This window comes from Gadus macrocephalus, chromosome 20 (genome assembly GCF_031168955.1).
Source record: "Gadus macrocephalus chromosome 20, ASM3116895v1".
Lineage (NCBI taxonomy): Eukaryota > Metazoa > Chordata > Actinopteri > Gadiformes > Gadidae > Gadus > Gadus macrocephalus.
In genome coordinates this window covers 8,554,588-8,575,574 of record NC_082401.1, presented here as the reverse complement: position 1 = coordinate 8,575,574, position 20,987 = coordinate 8,554,588, and the positions used below count along the sequence as shown (strand labels likewise).

The following is a 20,987-nucleotide window of genomic DNA, read 5'->3' as shown; positions in this document are numbered from 1 at the left end:
AGTGCCTTCCGATTTGGTTGTCAGTGGAAAGATATGAGCAGAGACTTAGCTAGCCAATCACGAACCTGCCGGGCGGAGAAAGGGGTGGGTCTTTCTGATAACCCTCCAATAAACGCCTTCGAAAGGCTGACCAGAAAATAACCTCGGACCATGGCGTTACATCACTGTGAAGAAGGGCACTAGCGATATCAACTGTCTCCAAGATGGGGAGAACTCAATGAAATAAAAAATCGCATAAAAAATACGGTATTTATTATGACTGACAAATACATGCCTAAAAAATAGCACACTTGATTACTTATTTAATTCTAATTTGATACATCCAAGTCCAGAAAAACATGAGACACAAAATCATATCCATACGTTGATAAAACATCTCTCAGAACAGCATATTCTCATTTCATAGACAACGTCATGCAGAAAGCAAAAAGACAAAAATGCATAGATACACAAACAAAAACATTCAAAAGGTTTTACTAATTGTACAGAAATAAAAAATGGGAAGGAAAACACAGGCTATTGCAGGATATGTCTTCCTTCCATAAGACTATTAAGCTATTTAAAAACGAAATAAAACACACCTGGCATCTCAAGAGGAAAGAAAAACGACAACTGACATTTCCAAGAGTCCTTCTACATTCTTGACAGGCTTCCCTTCCAGTCCACTGTGGGCAGTTTGCGGTGGCAGAACACTAGCTGCTGGGTCACATGACGTGAAGCAGTTTGGGTCATGTGATCAGTCGTCCACGATGCCCAGCATGCCGTCAAGCCTCATTCGGCAGGCCAGCTCCTCCTCCTGGCTCCCTAGGATCTGGCGCTGGATGTCCTGGAGCCTCTGCGCCATGGTTACCGGGGACAAACTGGTCTGGCCCGGTCCGTCATCAAAAGTACAGTCCTCCGAGGACTTTGCTTTCTAAAATGATATACAACAGATGATGGTCACTATGACAATCACAATGATAAACTGTACAAATAACTTTTTATTTATTTGTAGGCTTTTTAGTGATTTTTCTTTTATCAAAAGCAACTTACAGTGAATCCAACATTTGTTTACATACATGTCCTACAGGAGCAGTTAGGGGTTAAGGGCATTGTTGCTCTTGCTACAGGTAGACTGTGGACATTGGGGTTTGAAACCAGGACCTCTCGGCGAGGAGTCAAACATCCTAACACTAGACTAAAGTGTTTTTCAACCTGTAGTATGTGTACCATTACTGTAGGTGGTATGGGGATTTTATTATGGAATAGACACATTTAACTATGAATTAATTTTTAGGTTTTATGTTAATTGTGTTTCTGAATGAAAGCAGCCTGTTTGCTTTTTCCTTCCAATGTTCCCCTCGTTACCATGGCACGCTCAGCCCCTGCACGTGTATTTACCTACTTTTTACCGTTTGCATACGAGTTGGTACGCAAAATGCCTTGATGATGACTTGGGCTGAATCTGAATACTTAGTACATACTATTTATGTTCAGTGTCTACTACTTAACTGTACTACACTTGACTGTGTAGTACGGTCTACAGCTATGCGTAGAACGCCTCCGAACGCTTCCGAACACCGCCGAAACTCCACCGGATGTTTGGAGATGACGTATCTCCCCTCAGATGCCGGCAAAATTACCTTGATAAGTTACCGGTTTTCCGTCTTGTCATGGTTGCTATTAAATTAAAAATGTCTCTTTTTACTTAATTACTTACTTTACTTTTTTACTCTTATTTTTAATGTCTCTTTTTTTCGCCGCTTTCTACGATGTCTTTCTGGTGGTGTCGGGTCAGCCATCTCTTCTTCGTTCGTTACTAGATTCCGGTTGCATTGTGGGATAGCGTAGTGAACTCCGTTGTTTACTGGGGCAGTAGTACGCATTCGGAAACGTTTTCCGTACTACACAATGCGTACTGAGCATTCGGACGCGCTATATTTGTGGCGTACTACAAAATACATACTATATAGCAGTCAAGTATGAGTATTCGGATTCAGCCTTGGTTTTGGAACCACTTCACCTGACTATCCCAACCCCATTAACTTGATTTATTATTGAAATCCCAATAAGATAAATGTAGGACCATCATACTTTTGTGAGTGGGGCTCTCGATGATCTAGCCTTGCTAGAGGGCACGGCGGGGGGGGATGCGGAGAGCAGCGTGGAGGAGGGTATGAACAGAGGCATGGACAGGCTCTCCGGGGGGTCGGAGGTCAACCAGCGCTTCAGCTGCTCAATGCTCCTGCAGACAGACGGACAGACAGATAGGAGAGAGACAGACAGACAGATGCAGAGAAACAAAGACATATTTAGATTTACAATGAACAGTTTGTCTCGACTCAAGATAGTACTCTTACAGGAGGCCTAAATCATGGTAGGGTAGAGGTAGGGTCCATGCCTCTGGCTGTGGGCCTTCTCCTCCTCCAGGCCGCGGAGCACCAGTCCAGGCAGCAGCTCCTGGGCTGAGGAGGTGTGGGTGATGTCCAGGCTGGGGGTGGAGGAGAGGGCGGCCTGGGGCGCTGCCAGGCAGTCAAACAGCCTTTGTCTCAGGGACAGAGAGCTAGGGGTCCCCTCGCTGGCATCGCAGCCTCTGGTGGAAGGGAGAGGTGAAAACCACACTGAAATATTAAATTATGCTGTCAAATTAAAAATGATGTGTGTCAGGCCAATGCTTTCAGAACATCGTAGGAGAACCACTAAGCAGATTATTTAACTATAAAAAAAACAAAAAGACAGAAAAGTAGATGTGGTGCATTTTGTAAAGTGCGTTATTTCAACCCAGAAAGGTTGAAATAATCCAAACGCCGACCTAGAGAAATAAGCGTGGATAATGGGGTTGAACACGTGCTCCTCTCACCCTTCTGTATGCAGCCGTTTCTGCCGGTGTGTGAGTCGGACCGCCTGGCTCCACTCCTCAGGGGGATCGAAGTGCTTCAGGGACTCTGTGAGGAAGTACACCAGCACCTCCCCGTCCTCGGTCACCGCATCTGATCACACGCAAAACAAAAAACACACCCAGAAGATCTCATGAGAACGTGCGGCACTGCATCAGTGAATAGCGCCCCATGACTACAATGGAGTGCTTTCTTCTGAGGTCAACACAGTCAGCGGATAGGGGTTGGACATTAGGGCTAAAACCAGGGGGGAACGTACCCTGGCAGACGGGCAGGTCGGGGCTGGGCCAGTCCTTCAGCCTGTGGTCGATGCACAGCACCAGCAGGTCGTCCCAGGGCACCTGGTTGTATCCGGGCCCGTGGCGGTCGTCCCGCTCCCCCCAGGACATGCGCCGGGGCGACGAGCGGCGGTGGCGGCGGGTGGCGGGGCCCGGGTGGTAGTGCTGCTGGCGGACCCTCCCGAGGAGGTTTTCCAGCCGGGACACGAGGAGGGGCCGGCCGTGAGGGGTCCCGGGGATCTGGGAGGCGTAGCGGAGGACGGAGGACTGCAGCTGGGACCAGCCAGCTGTGGAATAAGGGATAACATCAAGACATACGTTAATAATCCAAGGTGGGAGGTGTTGGTGATTAATCTAATTTTGAACACGATTTCAATTTTTGCGTCAAACTATCACAAAATTAACATAATCAGGTTTTTCGTTTTTCTGTTTTTGTTTTATAGAAAGGGCAGAACAGCTGGATACATATCTGTACAGAATTTTAGATTGGAACATTTTCTTTTTGACCATTTTGTTCTCAGTTACACAGTTTTCTTTGGGAGAGACATTCTGAATAAGTGCAACATGTTTTCATACTGACAAATAATCATTTGAATAATCATGATTTCAATATTGACCAAAATAATCGTGATTAGGATTATTCCCATAATCTAGCAGCCCTAGTGGGTGTAACAGAGCAGGACAGTAGTAGAAATTAGTAGAAACGCCTAATGTAATCTAATGGAGTAGATGCTATTTGGTGGAGCCTCTGCCTCAGTACTCACCGGTAGCGGACGGCATGTCCCAGTCGGGGATGCTCAGGCCCAGCACCGCGCTGCGCAGCCAGTCCAGGTGCTGGGCCGAGTTCCAGCCCAGGTGGGCCCCCGGGGGCCAGCAGAGGCTGAGCAGCTCCGGGGAGGACACTGCGTCTGCCAGGTGGGCCAGCACAGCGTTGTACAGGCAGACCACCGGCGCCGGGTCCAGGGAGGGCAGGCCGACCGAGGCCCGCTCCCGGCGCTGGGCCTGCAGGCGGCCGCTGAAGTGCTGGCTGAGGCCCGCCTCCACGAACTGGACCAACGTCTGGCAGGAGAGGAGGCGGGGTGGGGGGGCGCGGGCCAGGAGCCAGCGCATGGCCTGGGTCAGCTGGGCAGACGGGGGGGATCACAGGGGGTTAGGGTTCAGGCGGGAAACTGTAGGGAAGTGCCCCCCCGAGAGGTGACAATGTAATTTATTGTCTAACAAGGAAAGGCACATTCAAGAAAATTTATAATTTACGTTGACTAATTAATAGATAAAGCAAGGACAGTTTTATTTTATTTCATTATGAATAACTATTTATCTGTTTACCTAAAAATGGGGAAAAAAACAACAAAGACCATAATGCTTTGCAATCTGAACGATCTTTCAACTATTCGAGGTAAACCATTGATTGTGCTGTGCGCCTTGCAGGTGTGTGAGGGCTACCTGGCGGGAGGCCTGCATGTCACTGGTGCTCTCCGGGATGTGATAGAACACGTGTTCAGAGATCAGGCCCTCCTCAACCAGGGTCTGCAGCATCAGAGCTAAGGGAGAGACAACCCACAACAAGGTCAGGAGCCATTTACAGTCATTTATAGACCCAAAGACCTAAAGACCTTCTAATATAGGAGGGCATTTAGTTAGTTCTAGTTAGAATTATATTGACTTAGCTTTACTTGCATGTGTTTTAGCCCTGTAATTTGAGATTTCATGAATGTAAAGTGCTTTGTAAATTGAAATAATAATTATTTCATCAAATAAGAAGGACTTAGGATATTTATTTAACCTAAAAAAAAGAAACGATTAAAACGATTAAGACAACTAATTTACAGCACAGTATCAGGACTGTAATCAAAGTTTAAAGGTCAGAATATCTTATAAGCCCTATTTCAAAATGTCCCACTACAGGTCATCTTATGAGAGTACCTTCTTCTAGATTGTGCGTTTCACTGGTGCTGTGGTGCTGGGATCCCGGTACCAGTATGACCAGCGGTAACGGGCTGTGCCAGGCACTGGCCTGCTGGAGCTGTTTGAGCTGGAGCAAGGCCGAGAGCAGGGGGACGTCCTGGTCGTCCTGCCCTTCCACGGGGCAGGGCAAGGCGGGGAGCAACAGCAGCAGAGCCCCCGTGCCCTGGAGCTCACTGCTCTCCTCCATCTGGGAGAATCCCTCATCGCTCAGAGGGCCGCGGGACACCTTGGGGGACAATAAATGGGGGACATAAATTACACAGATCCACAAAAGAGAGAAATTAAAGGCGAAAAATAAGGGATTAAACTACATCTGTCACATTTGTCAGCAGTGTTATGCATACCCATGCTAGGATATTTATGCAGTCACAGTTTACAAGCATTTTATTTGTTTTCATGTTAAAAACTAATTATTTAGCTTTTCACATTGTTCACGTTGTATGGGCCTTATTCTCCTAGTATCCATCTTGGTTCTAAAAGCTAGCTGGGCGGGAGAACCGATGGTGGAATTCTGCATTCAGTTCAGAAGGGAACCTACCTTGATGCTGAGGTGGACCTTGTGCGCTCGCTCTCCAACCTCCTGTAGCGCGTTGGTGACACACAGCGTCCGCAGCGTCCCATCCACCTGCTTCTCTTTGACCTCCAACCCCTCTCCGCCTCCCAGCTTCACCTCCAGCCAGTCAGAAAGCACCCTGTAGAGGAGGGCCACATTGTTGAGCCATTAATCAGACACTAAACTTCTACCCAACCCAAAGCGATTTAGAGGGGAACCGTGCAGCTTGCCTGTTTCTTATATAGTACATGCATGTGCATTGAAAAAATTGCGGCATGCAACAACATCTCACTTAGGGCAAAGACCATCCCATAAAGGTTTGACCTGTGAGGTCAATGGTCCAAGTTTTCTGTGCTATTTGTTTCATACCACAATGGATGAAGTCCACTAAACTGCTGGAATTGGATCTCATGTTGGTATCGAGCTACTCACCGGTCAGCGAGGCTAGCGACACTCTCGTGGTCACTGGGCAACAGCAGGGTGGCCTTCCAGAATATTCTATCGGGGGGGTTTGGGATGTTGTCCGTCACCAACCCCGGCAAGTCCAGCGGAGCCCAAACCGCCTCACTGCAACACACACGCACACAAACACGACGAGTACAGCGAGAGTTTAGTCGTGCTGAGAGCCAGTGGTGTGGGGAAAGATGGAAAGAGACGAGAGTGGACTGCTTACTCCAGGAGCCGCTGGTAGTAGTAGTGAACTCTCATCTGGTGGAGGGTTTGCTGTCTCATTCTCAGCTGCCTGTGAAACGGGGACATCGTCATATATGGTTGAGGATAGGAGAGGTGCAACGGCATGATGAATTAAAATACCCAAACAAAAAGGTGACACAGTAGGCTAACTAGTCTTATTTAAAAGGAAATATAACCCAACTGAAACTAGTCTGGAGTAAATAGAAATAAAAAGGGCTTTTAATGCATCCTGTGCAGGCTGTAATAAGGATGGTATACAACCATGAGGACTCGTTCTCCTCAATATGACTGAAGTGTGAAATATTTAACAGTGTAGTGCCAGGCGTGCAGGCAGGCTGGGGTACCTCGTGCTGGAGAGGGTCATGTCCCCAGCGTTGCCCAGGTTGACCAGCCCGCGGGCCAGCTGGGAGAGGGAGGGCTGCTGAGGAGCGCTGGGGGCCAGGGCCCACAGCTTGCAGCGGGGGTCCACGCCACAGGGGGCCGCCGGGAAGCCCCGCATCTGCCTCTTGAGGCGCCGCCGCACGGCCACCACGTCACGCCACCTGGAGATGGGGGGGGGGGGGGAAGAAGAAGGTGAATATCCTTCAATTAACTAAACACCTCACAACAACTGCTGTGAATCCCTCATCCTTTATCTGCCTGAAAAGATTCGTCAGAAAGATCGTCCTGTGCCTTCCACGTCCCCTCGGTTTCAGTACCTTTTGATGTACTTGTGGATGTGCTGCAGCTCCGCCTCCAGGACCTCCTCAGCCAATAGGGTGAGCTCTGTGTCCAGGGTCTCCTCCAACAGACCGGTGCAGACCTGCTCTGTGCACAGTGCTTCCAGCTCCCTCTGGTCTATCTCAGCCTCCCTGGTACACGGACACAAGTAGTCAGAGGCAGATCCACATCTACTGCAGGCAGTTGTGCACTGCTGTGTGTCATTCAAATGAACTCCCATTTAGCAGGCTAGTATCTAAAGGGAGAGAGAGAGATTTATTTGAGATGCATGTCATGAAGGAGCGGGTAGGGGTTAGGGCCCCTTGCTCAGGGATGAGTACAGGTAGGCTGAAGACGTTGAGGCTTGAGCAGGGAACCTGCCGCCCCGAAGACGCCCCAGCCACTACACTATTCTGCCCCCTTCATAGGGAACCCTTAGAACCCAGCAAAAACCCTTCTGGACACTAATCACAGATTGCGAACTGCAAACGGTGTAGTGTTCTGCTTTGGCCAGAACTTGTGTGAACTTGCGTCATCGTAGATCTGAACTAATGTAGGGCCTGAGGTCAACGTCAATAGTCTGAGGTCATTGAGGGTGGTATCTCAGCCCGTCTTACTGGATCTGTTCCCTGGCGGTCTGCTGGATGCTCTCGGCCAGGACGTCCCTCAGGACCTCAGCACAGAGAGAGAAGCTGAACTGGACCAGGAAGGCCTCGCACTCCTGCTTTCTCCTGCAGAGAGACAGATTCATAAATGGTACACTGCAGTTACGATTGCAGAATAAGATTGAATTCAAATGTAATGTAATGTTTAATTTGAAGGTGTGCAGAGAGAATGGTTGAGACAGTAAATAATAGATTTGTCCTCAACAAATAATACCTTCCAGCCTGCATCAAATAAGTTATTTTAGTTTATGTGATTCATTACATCTTGAGCTAAATCAAAGCATGAATGAATCATGTGATGATGAGCTGTGTCCTACCGAGCCTCCTCTATTCTGCGTTTTTCCTCGGCAACACGCGAGGCTTCCAATTGGATCTCCTCAGAAGACACTTCCTGTAACACCTGGCCAATCACCTCGCTCAGGACCACCTCCACCTGCACATTGCTCTCCCTGTGGACCAATCAGATTCAAGTAAACAGCGTGATATACAGTCCAGTACACACAATATACCCACTTCTAATCACATAAAGCTTATGCTTATCAATTCTCATGCATTTACTGTACCATTACAATACATCTGTAATGACTATTTCTTATATCCATGTCAGCACTGACTATATAGATTTTTCAGGCACTAAAAGTTGCTGAGTGTATGCGTGAGTGTACGTATCTCTGTACTTACGACAGAGCCACTCTGGCGTAGTGTGCTCCCGCACTGGACACCTCTCTGACCGCCGAGTCCACCTCCTCCTCCAGGAGGCTCTCCACCACAGACACGATGTCCTGGAGGACAGACGGGTAACAACCGTAAACAACAGCACTTTTTCCTTTTTTCCTTTTTATCTCAGGATTGACAACATCAATAAGTGCTTCATGTGATCGTAAAGCCAGCAACTCTACATGTTTGAACATCATACCTCATCGCTATAGGCTGGTGGTTTGGGCGCAGGGGGCGGCACTGGCAGAGGTAGGGGTGATGGGGCTTTGACGGCCTGGGGCGGGAACAGAGGCTGGAAGAGCTGCAGGGCGGGGTTCACCGGCATGGCCAGACCGCTGGGGGGGAAGCCGGCCAGGCTGGCCTCCCCTAACAAGGGGGCAGCACATGCATCAGCCAGGGAGCCAGGCTGGGCCGGCTGCTGGTCTCCAAACAGCCTAGACGGCCGCGGCGGGGGCAGGGCCTCGACCTCCTGCAGAGCCCTGGGGTCTTGAGCGAACTCGGCTGAGAGGGAGGAGACAAATAGGGAGATGTCACATGGAACTAGGGCTGGGACGACGCGTCGACGTAATCGATGACGTCGACGCATGAATTACGTCGACGCGAAAAATACACGTCGAATTAAAAAAAGGAAAAAAGAAAAGATGGGCGGCGCCGGAGCATAGTTGCAACGCGAGTGGCTCCTCAGACTTTCATAAGTGCAAGGCGCCACGCACTCGTTCCTCTAAAGTAGGGGAATTCTTTAATGTGAAAGGAAACAATTCCGTGATACGTCGTCTTTGCAAAATGGAGATGACTTTCCATTCTAGCACCACGGCAATTCACCAGCACCTGAAGAGGCGCAGATGCAACTAGCAGCTGCAACTAGCAGCTGCAGATGACCGAGCACCGTAGTATTCTAAGAATGCATTAGTTTGCACTTTTATTTTGGAATTTAAAGGCAATAAACATGTATTGAAATGTTAAGGAATTCATATTTTTTTCATTCAGATATGTAAATCAACATGTATAAATTGCTATTAGTCAATTAATGGGGAGATAATCGAGAATCGAATCAGAGTTGAAAAAATGAATCGTTAGATGAATCGATGCATCGAAAAAATAATCGCTAGATTAATCGTTTAAAAAATAATCGTCTATCCCAGCCCTACATGGAACATGAATCCTTTTGTATTTTTCATGATATATGCGAGTCTTAAACGGGCAAATTAAATATAATTACATTTATAATTAACATTTTCTGAAGAGTCAAATTATATATCTGCTCAAAGCTATATGAACACACCTTCACTTTACAGAAATCACACGGTTTAACTTAATGGAAAGATATACAATTATGTGCATCCCTCTCATCAAAAGTGACTTACAGGAGAAGATGCTGGTCTCTGGAGCCGCTGCCATGGCAACAGTGGTTGCGGCGGCGATGGGGGCTCGATATTGGCTGGAGGAAGGCTCTGGGGGCGTGCCTCCCTCTCCTCGGTACCTATTGTTGCCATCGAAGCTGCAGGCGGGGACGTGCTGGGGGGGGCTGGGGAGCGGCCCTCCGCTCACCACCTCTCCGATCAGCACGCACCTCTTCCCCAGGATGAACGCCGACTTCTTCAGGGACAACGACTCAGGGTCCTGGTAGGACGTGCGGCTCAGCTCCACCACGCTATGGAGAGGTCAAAAGGTCAACTCTAGCAATGTGGTTCTTTGGCAAAAAATGTCTGTCTTGGCTTACACTCAGCGTCTGTCTGTCTGTGTGGATGCATAAAACAATACGAACATTCAGTGGAGAGGAGCGCGTCCACTCACCCGTCGCTGACCACCAGGCCGTACTGCTGGACGAAGTTGGACGCCGCATCAACATCTGGGAACATCAGCAGCCGGGCCAGGTCCTCCACGGGGAACGCCGTGGACCGCTGGGAGCCCACCGTGTGGGCGATGTTCAGGGTCAGCAGAGCCTTGGATCTCACCTGGACACGCAGACAGGGGACAGCGAGACGGGTGGAGAGAAACACAGACAGACAGACCAGCACACAGTAATGAAACAGAGGTTTGTTCACCAGACCTGGTTGTGCATTCATTGTATTTGGGATTCCCCAATATATGAATCGTCATGGATTGCCAATAATGAAGGTTTTTGTACCATTTCAATGCAAAAGCTAAACTGAAATATCAATATCGGTCCAGAAATTCCATGTTAAATGGTAAGAATGAAGTCTACACTCCTTGAGGTTTTCCATGTAGCACACACAGTCTGCTCAAAGGGAATATTATAACACAGATTCATGTCAATAAGAAGCAGATGGGGAACTGGGCAACTCGCAGAAGGATGTCTATAGGTTAGGCTGCGGACATCGGGGATCAAACTCAGTACCTTACTGCTGAGAATTGTATATCCTTAGACATTGCACTGTGCTGTTAAACATTGTAACCCACTCAATTAACTATGGACAGCTGCAAAAGGGTTCCCACCTGGTTGAAGTATCGGTGGAGGAGGCAGCTGGCCAGGTACGAAGCACACTTCACCAGCTTGAAGAAACGCACAAAGTTGTTGCTGTTGAGCGCAGCGAACGCCTGCACAGCAAACTTCACCTCCGGGGAGTTACGGACCTCGTCTCGGAACTGCTGCACCTCCCTGCACACCACATGTAATATATATGAGATGTATATGAGAACTTAGTTGTACCTATAGTTGGATATATGATGACGAGTAGACATACATGAGCACAAAAGGAAAGCAAAAATCAGGAGGCTTGTGGCCCCAACATGAAGAATACTGTCTTCATTGGATTTCGTTGACGGGAGTCGACTCATATATGAAAACATTTTACATCTCAAACTAACTGATCAATCCAAGCAGTTGTCACAAACCTTGTCCATGATCAGCAACAGTGCTAGATTGGGATCTCACACCTATCATCAGCCTGTAGCACCGTACCTCGCTAGCTGGCTGGTGCTTTCCTTTCCAAAACATACTTAAGCATCCTCAAATGTAATATTATAATTATCTAAATAGGCCGCTTTCTGCTTTTGATTGACATTCTCTTTGAGTGTCTTTAAATGGGATGCCTGCCGCTGACTAGGTGGAGCGCTCTCGACGTCCTCATGTTTAAAAGGTGCTCTCTTACTTAATTAACCGACTCATCAGTTCATTCCAGGGCCTCACCGCAGGGTGTCCCCCTCGTTAAGGTTGAGGAGCACGTTGTACAGCCGGAACTCGGCCTCCCGCGGGCAGTAGACCTGGCGCTCCGCCAGGTCCTGGTACATCTCCTTCAGGCTCTGCAGGCACTTGGTCAGGTTCTCGTTGTTGATCTTGGGCTCGAACGTCCTCATGCTCTCCTCGCACAGTTGGTGGGCGCAGTGCACGTGGAAGCGTGTGCACTTCTCGATCAGCGCCACCGTCTCGGGGCAGCAGAGGTGCTGCTGGATGATGTCCTGTAGGAGAGGGGGGTTATTCAATATTGATAACAATGATAACAAGCAATAACTTATCAATACAAAACAAATCTCTGCCTGAGAATTGCTGTTAAGGTAACGTTTATTTGCATAGCCTTCATTACAAAGTCTTAAATGGTCTCCAAAGGCCCAGATTGAGGAAGCACTAAAGCTAGCACTTAGAGGCTTGTATGAATGAATGTATAAATGTATGGCTCAGATGGCCTTGTCATTGGGAGTTATGGCTGGTATGGGTCTGTGCGGACCTTGCGGATGCCTCTGGTCCGGTTCCAGACGAAGTCGTACCAGTCCCGGTAGCCGTCAGGGCCCTGGTCCATGACCTGGGTGACCAGGTAGTCCATGGTCAGGCTGAGCACAGGGAGGGGCCGCAGCTCGTGGGGGAGGGGCTCCTCCTGGTCCGCAGACGACCTGCTGTACTCCTTAATGGCCGCACGGTGGTCCACCTGATTGGGTACACAATGGGGAGAAGAGGACGTGGCTTCAGCGCATCCAAAACCCTAACACCTCATTCTCCAAGCGCTGCTCGACTCGTGCAAGGTGTGTCGCTCGTGAGCGCCTTTTGGAGGACGTCATTTGAGTACATTATTAACTTGATTTGAGGCATACACTAATTAGCTTTTCAGACGCACTCAATGTGCGGACAAACAATACAGTGACGCATCATATAAATGTTTTCAGGCTGGCCAAAAGACAGTAAAGAATGAAATCAAGTCATATGAAAGCAATATAAAAACAAGCTTAAGGCCGAGTCTCAATTCCTTTGCTCCAAGCATAATCTCAGGCCTATGCCTCGCTGTTGCGCGTTCACGTGCAGCGAGTCATGTCCCGAAAGCCATTTTAAGGTAGGGTAAGGGGTAAGGGGGAGGGCTAACATCCCCTCGAAGTTAATATTTTTGATGGGCACCCTTGCAAGCAACGTTACAGCTGTGACTTGCTCCCGCAATTCCTTGCGAGAAAATGGAAAATCAAGAGCTTGGAGGTTTAAGCTTTGATCCTCTGCCAAGTAATGCATTAGTTTGTTTTAAAAATGCTTATTAACCTGGAGAATGGTGGATCAATGGGATATCATAATGTTTTAGAAACCAGTGTATCTTTTCATTTATGAAGAAAAATCGATCAGTTATTATATATTGTACATAACATGTGGCCATATAACCCAGTTCTGCCATATAATTTCTCCTTATTTGTTATTTGTTATGTTTTCTTTCAGGAGATCATTGAGGCCGCTGCCATCACAGAGCCCATCCCTCCACCTCAAGCACCTTTCTGCATTGGTAGCCCGAAGCCCCCCAACCCCCAGGAAGATAGCAAAATTAACCATCCACTGATGGTCTAAAAATCGACAAGGTAATGATAAAATGTGATGGTTGATGCCTTTTTGTAATGTGCAATATTAATATATTTAAAATAAAACGTCAACGACTACTAATGACGTAGTGTAACTGGGTCTTGAAGGGTTGTCGGCCTATTTCGTAGGGGTAGGGTTAAGGGGTAGGGGTAGATTTTTGGCAGAGCAAAGAAAGGGGATTGGGCCTAAGTGCATTGACCCACCAAACAGTGATCATCAATGGCCGTGAGACCCAGCGCTCCCTTACCATCTCCGTCTCGGGGACCAGCTCGAAGCAGCTCAGCTGGTTGCGGGTCTCCCTCATGTAGCGCTCCTTCTCAGGACACATGTCAGGACACGTCCCCACAAACACCTTGGACAGGACCAGGTCTGTACGCTTGGGACGCCCTGTAGGGAATATGTTAGATTAAGATTAAATCCCATCCATGGTGGGAGTTGTATTATAAACAGGGGCTGACGATAGCGTCGTGGATAGGGTCAGGGTGTTCCCACGCGACACCCCAATGTCTGCAGCCAAACTTGTAGGTGAATTTGAGCAAACGCCCCTTACCCTTCCTACTCCTTGATGACACACATCGAACATCACTCTATGCTACATTGCAAGTCACTTGATAGAAGCGTCTGTTTATTAACTAAATGGCAAATCAGTTCCGTGTGTGCCACTGAATGGGTTTTAGGAACATGGTGAATATAATTAGCTGTTGATATTTAGATCTCTTAAAATAGCATTCATTATATTAATAAATAGCATCAACAGTGAGAACAGGTCAACATAAACAAAAGCAGAGATGTTGTCGTATGACCGACGAAAAGGTGAAATAAGGAATAGTGTGGAGTGGTTGGTGGCTTCACCTTGCCGCATGATCTTGTCCCGCTGCTCAAGGAGGCGGTACTTCTCATCCGCCGTTTCCGCCGTCTGGCCAATCAGGGGCAGAAGAGAGGAGGGCACGGAGCGTTCGGAGCTCAGCGATTGGCTGTCGGAGGAGCCTTCCTGTTGGGGATCGCTGTCAAACTGCAGGGACTTGGCAATGGAAGGCTTTTTCACTGGAGAACTGCAAGGAAACACAACAAAAGGAGAGCAACATTGGAGGTTTAACTTTTGGTCAATTTGTGTGTTACATTAAACCAATAAACATAGGGTCGTTTAGGTAACAGTCAGCTTTTCTTTTTTTTTGCCATCCACCCCCCCAAAACATTGGGGGACTCTGCTATTATTATTATTATTTTTTTAATTTCTGTAATTTTATACATTAATACGTTTTCAAGGATTAAACAGAACAAAAAATAGAGCTCTCATACAGAGTCACCTCAATCCTACAAACAGACAAACACAAACACAAACAAAACAAAAACCCTAACCTCTATTTAGTTAAAAATAAATATAAATATCCGCAGCATCAAGAGCTGTTGTTGATGTACATATTTGAGGGATACTTGTGTAATCATGTCAAGAACTTCTTGCCACCTGACTGCAGCCCACCGAGACAAAAGTTGTTCATTTTTTCCATTCTTATCTGCAATGTGTGATTCTAATATAAAATTATGTTTGAGAAAGTGCTTAAATCTATTTATAAGTAAAAAATGCAGCTGATTTGGTCGTAAATATAAATATGTAAATAGTTGGCTTGATTCTTTGAGGCATGTTCATATAACAAGTGCATCCTTACAAAAGGTTAAGTCCGAGAAACAATCATCTACCTCTACAGAATACACGTCTTAAATCAGATCCCAAACTTCTATTTGCCACACTTTTTTCAAATGCATGTCTATACTATCAAATCTATTATTTTACCTTTATAATTTAATATTAAATTACTGATTGTCTTCAAAATGTGATCCCTGCCTGAAAAACTCTGAATGGCCTTTGTGCAAGGAAAATAAATTTGACTTGCCTAGTATATATTTTGTTGCAAAGGTTGGGTTAACAAATAGGGAAAGATAGGCTCTATTTCGTGTGTTTGTGTGTTATCTACCTGCGAATCATGCTGGCAGAGCTGCCCAGCGAGGAAGCCCTGGTCTGGGGCCGGTGTTGGGGGGAGGAGCCTGAGTGTAACTCATCAGGGAGGTTCTTCCTCTCCGTCTGCTCCTCTCTCTCTGGCTCCCCGGAACCTGGAAATGCACAGCAACGGCGACATTTTAAGAGTTAATATTCAAAAGAATGTTGATAAACATTTTGTTTACAGACTACAAATCCCAGAGCCCTTGTCTAAACTAGAGTATTAGTAATAATAATATAGTAAAGTAACAATAAAATGTGGAAACATTCCTATATATCGGATCACTGGAGTCCGGGAGGAGACTCTCCTCCCGGAGAGTCCTGATCAAATATATTCAATAGCTATGAATAACAATACAAAAAAAACACATTTCTAAGAAGACAATATTCATGGTTCAAACTTTAATGGATAAGAACTACGCGTGGGGCCAGTGGGGGACAGTACTTACTTTGCCTCTTCCTTTGCCAGAAAATCTGGAGTTCATGCCTTTGCAGCGTTTTTCCCTTCTTCTTTGCCTTTGCTGCAGATGTCTGAAAGAGAAAAAAGTTATTATCGTAAGACCGTCAAATATACTAAATAAATCAAATTACAGGTACCAATACATCATGGTTTCTCAACGGGGGCGTACGCACAACCTAGGGGGGTTCATGAGACCATTCGGAGCCTGGAAGGCTGGTGCTGCCTGGCACCCAACTGGGTTTTGTTTGGGGTTGTTATTCTAGCCCTTTAGCATACTCATAGTTTAGTTTAACTGTAAACACAACGACACTACAGAATGCTAATTTGTGGGTTTTTTCGAGTTACTAAATAAATGTAACGGTAGTGAACTCTAGGTCACTCCAAGGCCAAGTAACACTGATTGGCTGTTACGGCATGTCACTCAGTCAGTGGCAACGCTGTTGAACGCTGATTGGCTGTCATCACGCGTTTGCTGCCGAAAAGTTGAAATATTTCAACTTGAGCAGCATTTGTCGCGCCGCAAAATACGTGAACGCGCCCGCCGCCCGTGCCCGGAAGCGGGAACGGGCGTGCTGCGCTGCAAATCTAATTTTGCCGCGCCGCAAATCAAATTTTGCTGCCGGCAAACCCGCAACGCGTCACTACATTCACTTTGAATGGGATCGTGCTGCGCGGCAACTTTTTGGTGTGAACGCAGGGTCAGAGATTATTCATTGCTATTAGTGACCATCGCAAAATGAATGAAAAACGATGACACCTTTAAGCAATATAACAAGAGTGTGAGTGGGGTTCTTAGTTTATAAAAAAATATATATTGGGGGGGGGGGGGGGGGGGGGGTTGGGGCGCCAGAGGATCAGGGTAAGGTCAGGGGGGCATTTGCTCAAAAAAGGTTGAGAACCACTGCCTGTGGAATTATTGTTAGTCATGGGGGTCTTAACCAACTAGGCGGGATGTTTGTGAACGGCCGGCCCCTCCCGGAGGTGATCAGGCAGTGCATCGTGGACATGGCCCACCAGGGGGTCCGACCCTGGGACATCTCACGCCAGCTCAGAGTCAGCCGCGGCTGTGTCAGCAGGATCCTTGGCCGGTACTATGAGACAGGTAGTATCAAACCAGGGGTGATCGATGGCTCTAAGCCCAAGGTGGCAACGCCCAAGGTGGTGGAGAACATCGCAGACTGCAAGCGGCAGAATCCCACCATGTTCGCCTGGAAAATCCACGACCGGCTGCTGGCCGAGGGGGTCTGTGACGGGGACACTGTGCCCAGTATTTCAACTCCATCCGCAGAATAATCCGAACAACAGTCCAGCAGCCCTTCAATCTACCGTTGGAAGGGAAATGCCTGAGTCCCGGACGCACGCTAATTCCCAGTTCGGCTGTCACCTTACTAGGGCAACTCTGGTTGCCCTAGTCAGATTCTCTGGGCTCTACATTCTCCATCAGTGGCCTGCTTGGAATCCCCCCACCAAGCGGTGAAGGGAAGAGAAGCCATGATTACAGCGACCAGGAGACTTGTCGTCACAGCGTGTATTCTCAGGGCAGTGGAGGGGTCCTCAGAAACCAGATGAGGGGGGACCATTTTTCCTCCGCCCACCAGCGGTTTTGATCGCCATGGCTACCACCCAGAATCCTTGTTTTCCACAGCCATCGGCAAGGCGGAGCAGAGCCCTTTCAGCCAATAGCACTATGTCTGAAACAGGAAATCTCCCCGTAAGTGACCAGCACAAGCTCCTCCCCCAATATGGCAGCTTCCAACTGGGCCTTCATGGAGCTGCAGGCGCTGCAGAGCCCGGTCTCTCTTCAGCTGCAGCAGCTCTAACCATTTCCACCACCATACTCTCAACTCATTCTCCAAACATGCACCAATGTATGGCCAATTCGGCAGCCAGTCTCTCATCTCAGGTCGTGACATGACTAACTCCACTTTGCCGGGGTATCCTCCTCACATCCCGTCCTCGGGCCAGACGAGCTCTGCTTCGTCGACAATTAGTGGCACGGTAACAGGGGCAGAATACACTACTCAGACCTACAGCCACTCCCCCTACGCCTCCTACAGTCAAGCCTGGAGGTTCACTACCTCCAGCATACTGGGCACACCTTATTACTACAGCTCAGCGTCCCAGGGAGACATGGAGATATGTCCTGATCCCTGAGAAGTGCATGTTGCCAATGTAATGCTATTCTGCCAAATATCTCCACTCTATACCAACCGTTTGGCATTACGGCTCCATAATGGACGTGCTGCGATGTGCATGTTGTATCATGATTATCATTCGACCATTCCAACTTTTGTTAACAGTAGTTCATTGTGTTTTCTTTCTAAATCATTGTCTGATTTATTTTATACATTGTCTGATATATTTTATACACTGTTGGATAACACATTCATTTTATAAAAAAAATAGAAGAGATATCTTAAAAAAAAAGAAAAAAGAAAAATTAGTCTAAAGCAAATCTGAAGAAACAGCGACAGTATCTCCACACCACCCATACTCACATGGTCCTGGAAGTGAATGATGGCCAGGTTCTTGTTGGGCCGACAGAACACCCTGCGGACCTTCCCGAATCGGCCGAAGTGCTTCTCCATCACCTCCTTCTTGTTGAGAGCGGGGGGGACGTTCTTACAATGGAAGGCGGTGCAGTCCGACGGGGAAATGCCCAAGCCACTCTCCGAGCTCTCGCTGCGGCGCGTGCGACGAGTGGGCGTGACCTGTTCAGGCTCCGCCTCCGCCTCCGCCTCCGGCTCTGGGGTCTTGGCTGAAACTGTAGCGGGGTTGAAATACGGTTTACTAAGAAGGTACCACCTTACAGTGGCTGTCAATACAGTACATAAAATAAAGATTTATATAATTATTCACAGATTTGTGTTTTTAAAAAGGAGAATGTTACGATACTTAATTGGTTTATTTAGCATATTGCGTTTTTACATTTGTATCTATTTCATACTAATAACTGACCTCATCTCAAATGTCAATCAGGTTAACCCAAAGCCCAAGAAACACTGAGACAAGAAGAACAAGACTGGCACAATAACAATAATCCGTACATCCATCTGAACACAACCCATGTGACCCATGTTTAAAGAAAGAGAACCCAAGAGCTCACCAGAGTCTCCAGCCTTCTCCAGCACTTCCCCGATGGTGGCTTGAGACCGGGGTGGAGCGGCCCCCTGCAGGACAACCTGCCCTGGGCCGTCCCCACTCTCCCCCTCCCCCCTCTCGGACGCCTGACCCTCCTCTCTCCTGACGCCGCCCGACGGGTTCTTCATCAGTCCGCTCATCGCCCGGCCGAAGAGCCCCACGGCTGGGCCGCGCGACCTCAGCAGGGCCCTCTTGGGCGGGTGTCTCGTAGCGGAGTCCCTCGTGGTAGCGGAGCTCTGGTCCTCCGTCAGCAGCTTCTCGGAGCCCGAGACGGGCCGTGATTCCGGGTCCTCCTTTCGCTTGGTGCCTTTCCCAAGCCGCGAGAAGACATTGGGCTCCAGCGCGCCGCCCTGCTTGGCTCCCTTCACCTCCGCGGCGGGCTCGGGCTTGGCTTTGGGTTCGCCGAACGCCGAAGTCTGGCCAAAGACGGCGCCGCCAAACAACGTTGCCGCTTGGGGCTGGAGGACTTTGGCGGAGAAGCTGAAGGAGGAAGGGGTGGTTGGCTGGGCCGTGGTGGTGGAGGTGGTGACTGCAGTGTTTGTGCTGGAGGGGGAGGCTGGCTGAGAGAAGGTGAACTTTAAGGCCCTGGTCGAATCGCCACTGTTGTCGGTGGTCATTGGGTCTTTGTGGGCCTGGATGGAGGGCGCTGCGGTTGGTTGGGAGAAGCAAAACCCTAGGGTGCCACTCTTTGCTCCAGTCAGCAGAGGGAAAACAGTGGCCCCAGTGGTGGTGGCTGTGCTACTGCTCTCCATGGTGCTGGCAGTGGTCTGGGAGAGCATGGCTCCAAAGGTCTGAGCTGGCCCTGTGTTGGTAAGGGGATTTGTCGTTTCTGGGCTAGCGTTGATAATAGGCTTGAACAAAACTTCATTGGCAGGCTTGAAACTGAAGTCAGTAGATCCGAAGCCTTTAGCCTGCTGGGTTACACCCTGGACAGTACTGAATGTGCTGGCGTTCACAGTGGTGGAGGGCTGACCGAAGGCTGACTGTCCAAAGCTTGCTGGTTGGGTGGAGACAGGCGTATTGGTGGGGGCCGTAGCCGACGGCAAGCCAAAGCTGGTGGGTGGTTGGGTAAACCCTGGAGTCTGACCGAATGTGCACGACTGGCCAAACTCGGGCGTTTGCCCGAACCAAGCTTGGCCGGATCCACTTGTCTGTCCGAAAGCTGGAGTGGAACTGGTGCTAAACCCTGAGCTACTCTGTCCAACAGATGGCTGTCCGAAAGATGGAGCCTGGCTCATTGGGGACGGCTGCCCACAGGACTGCCCGAATACAGATGGTTGTCCAAAAGCCGGTGTCTGTCCGAACATGGAACTGGGCGCCTGGTTTAAATTTGGGGTCGGACCAAATGTGGACGGCTGGAAAAAAGCCATTGGCTGAGGCTGACTCTGCCCGGTGCTCTGCTGTCCAAAGGCGTGGAAGAGGCCGGGCGGCTTGTTGGTGTTGTTGGGGGCTTGGAAGGCGCCCCCTTGCGAACCTCCAAACACATTATTTTGATTCATGATCCTAATGGCAGCAAATGACTGCAGTCCTCAGACACATAAACAGGGCCGATGCCCAGTTTTCCGACGTGTGGTTCTCAGTGCAGCATCCTATAACAATAAAAGATCACATTTTATCACGAAAGATTGACTAAACATTGAACGTTGAGTGAACTTGACGCTAGCAGAATGCTAAAGTATAAACAAGTTAAAAACGATCTAAAATATCAATAGTTAAACGAGTACGAGTTGAATTTATACACAAAACCAAAACGTAATAGATAATAAATAGTAATAAAAAGCATACGTTTTTAAAGTTTTGAAGGAGATTATTCCATTATTCGGAGGCTCGAGGCTGGTTCAGCTCACAACATGAGGAACTTCCGGTTCCGTCGGTGTCCCCAAATTTCACTCCCCGACACAAACCAAGTCCATAAGAATAATACCGATCATCATTATTTTGAAATTATGCATTAAATATAAATATATACAGAACATCCTCGTTTTAATCACTCGAAATATCTCACAATAAAAACTAAAATAAATATAAATAATACCGGGGTAATATAGAGTTTATTTTTTAATTATATTAAATAGTTTGAGGGTTATGAATTGTTAATAAATACAGTGTGAAGGGTATGAATGGTTATTAAATAGAAAGTGAAGGTCGGACGGTT

At 48.1% G+C, this 20,987-nt stretch overlaps 1 protein-coding gene and 1 pseudogene across 1 annotated transcript; one reads left to right on the top strand and one right to left on the bottom strand.

Moving 5' to 3' along the window:
- Positions 1–235: 235 nt before the first annotated feature.
- mcm3ap (minichromosome maintenance complex component 3 associated protein) lies at positions 236–20,720 on the bottom strand. Its single transcript, XM_060040617.1, has 29 exons — positions 20,618–20,720; positions 18,798–20,421; positions 18,190–18,455; positions 15,681–15,762; positions 15,209–15,344; positions 14,088–14,287; positions 13,483–13,622; positions 12,133–12,330; positions 11,598–11,866; positions 10,904–11,066; positions 10,241–10,401; positions 9,811–10,097; positions 8,646–8,947; positions 8,411–8,511; positions 8,047–8,178; positions 7,682–7,795; positions 7,064–7,216; positions 6,710–6,907; positions 6,346–6,414; positions 6,105–6,239; positions 5,658–5,811; positions 5,078–5,345; positions 4,598–4,695; positions 3,919–4,276; positions 3,136–3,441; positions 2,840–2,969; positions 2,381–2,572; positions 2,074–2,224; positions 236–913 (listed from the first exon to the last, which is right to left on the bottom strand). The coding sequence occupies exons 2-29, from the start codon at positions 20,329–20,331 to the stop codon at positions 737–739; spliced, it is 6,474 nt and encodes a 2,157-aa protein (XP_059896600.1). The 5' UTR covers positions 20,332–20,421; positions 20,618–20,720; the 3' UTR covers positions 236–736.
- LOC132448859 (paired box protein Pax-8-like) lies at positions 16,008–17,845 on the top strand (annotated as a pseudogene).
- Positions 20,721–20,987: the final 267 nt, after the last annotated feature.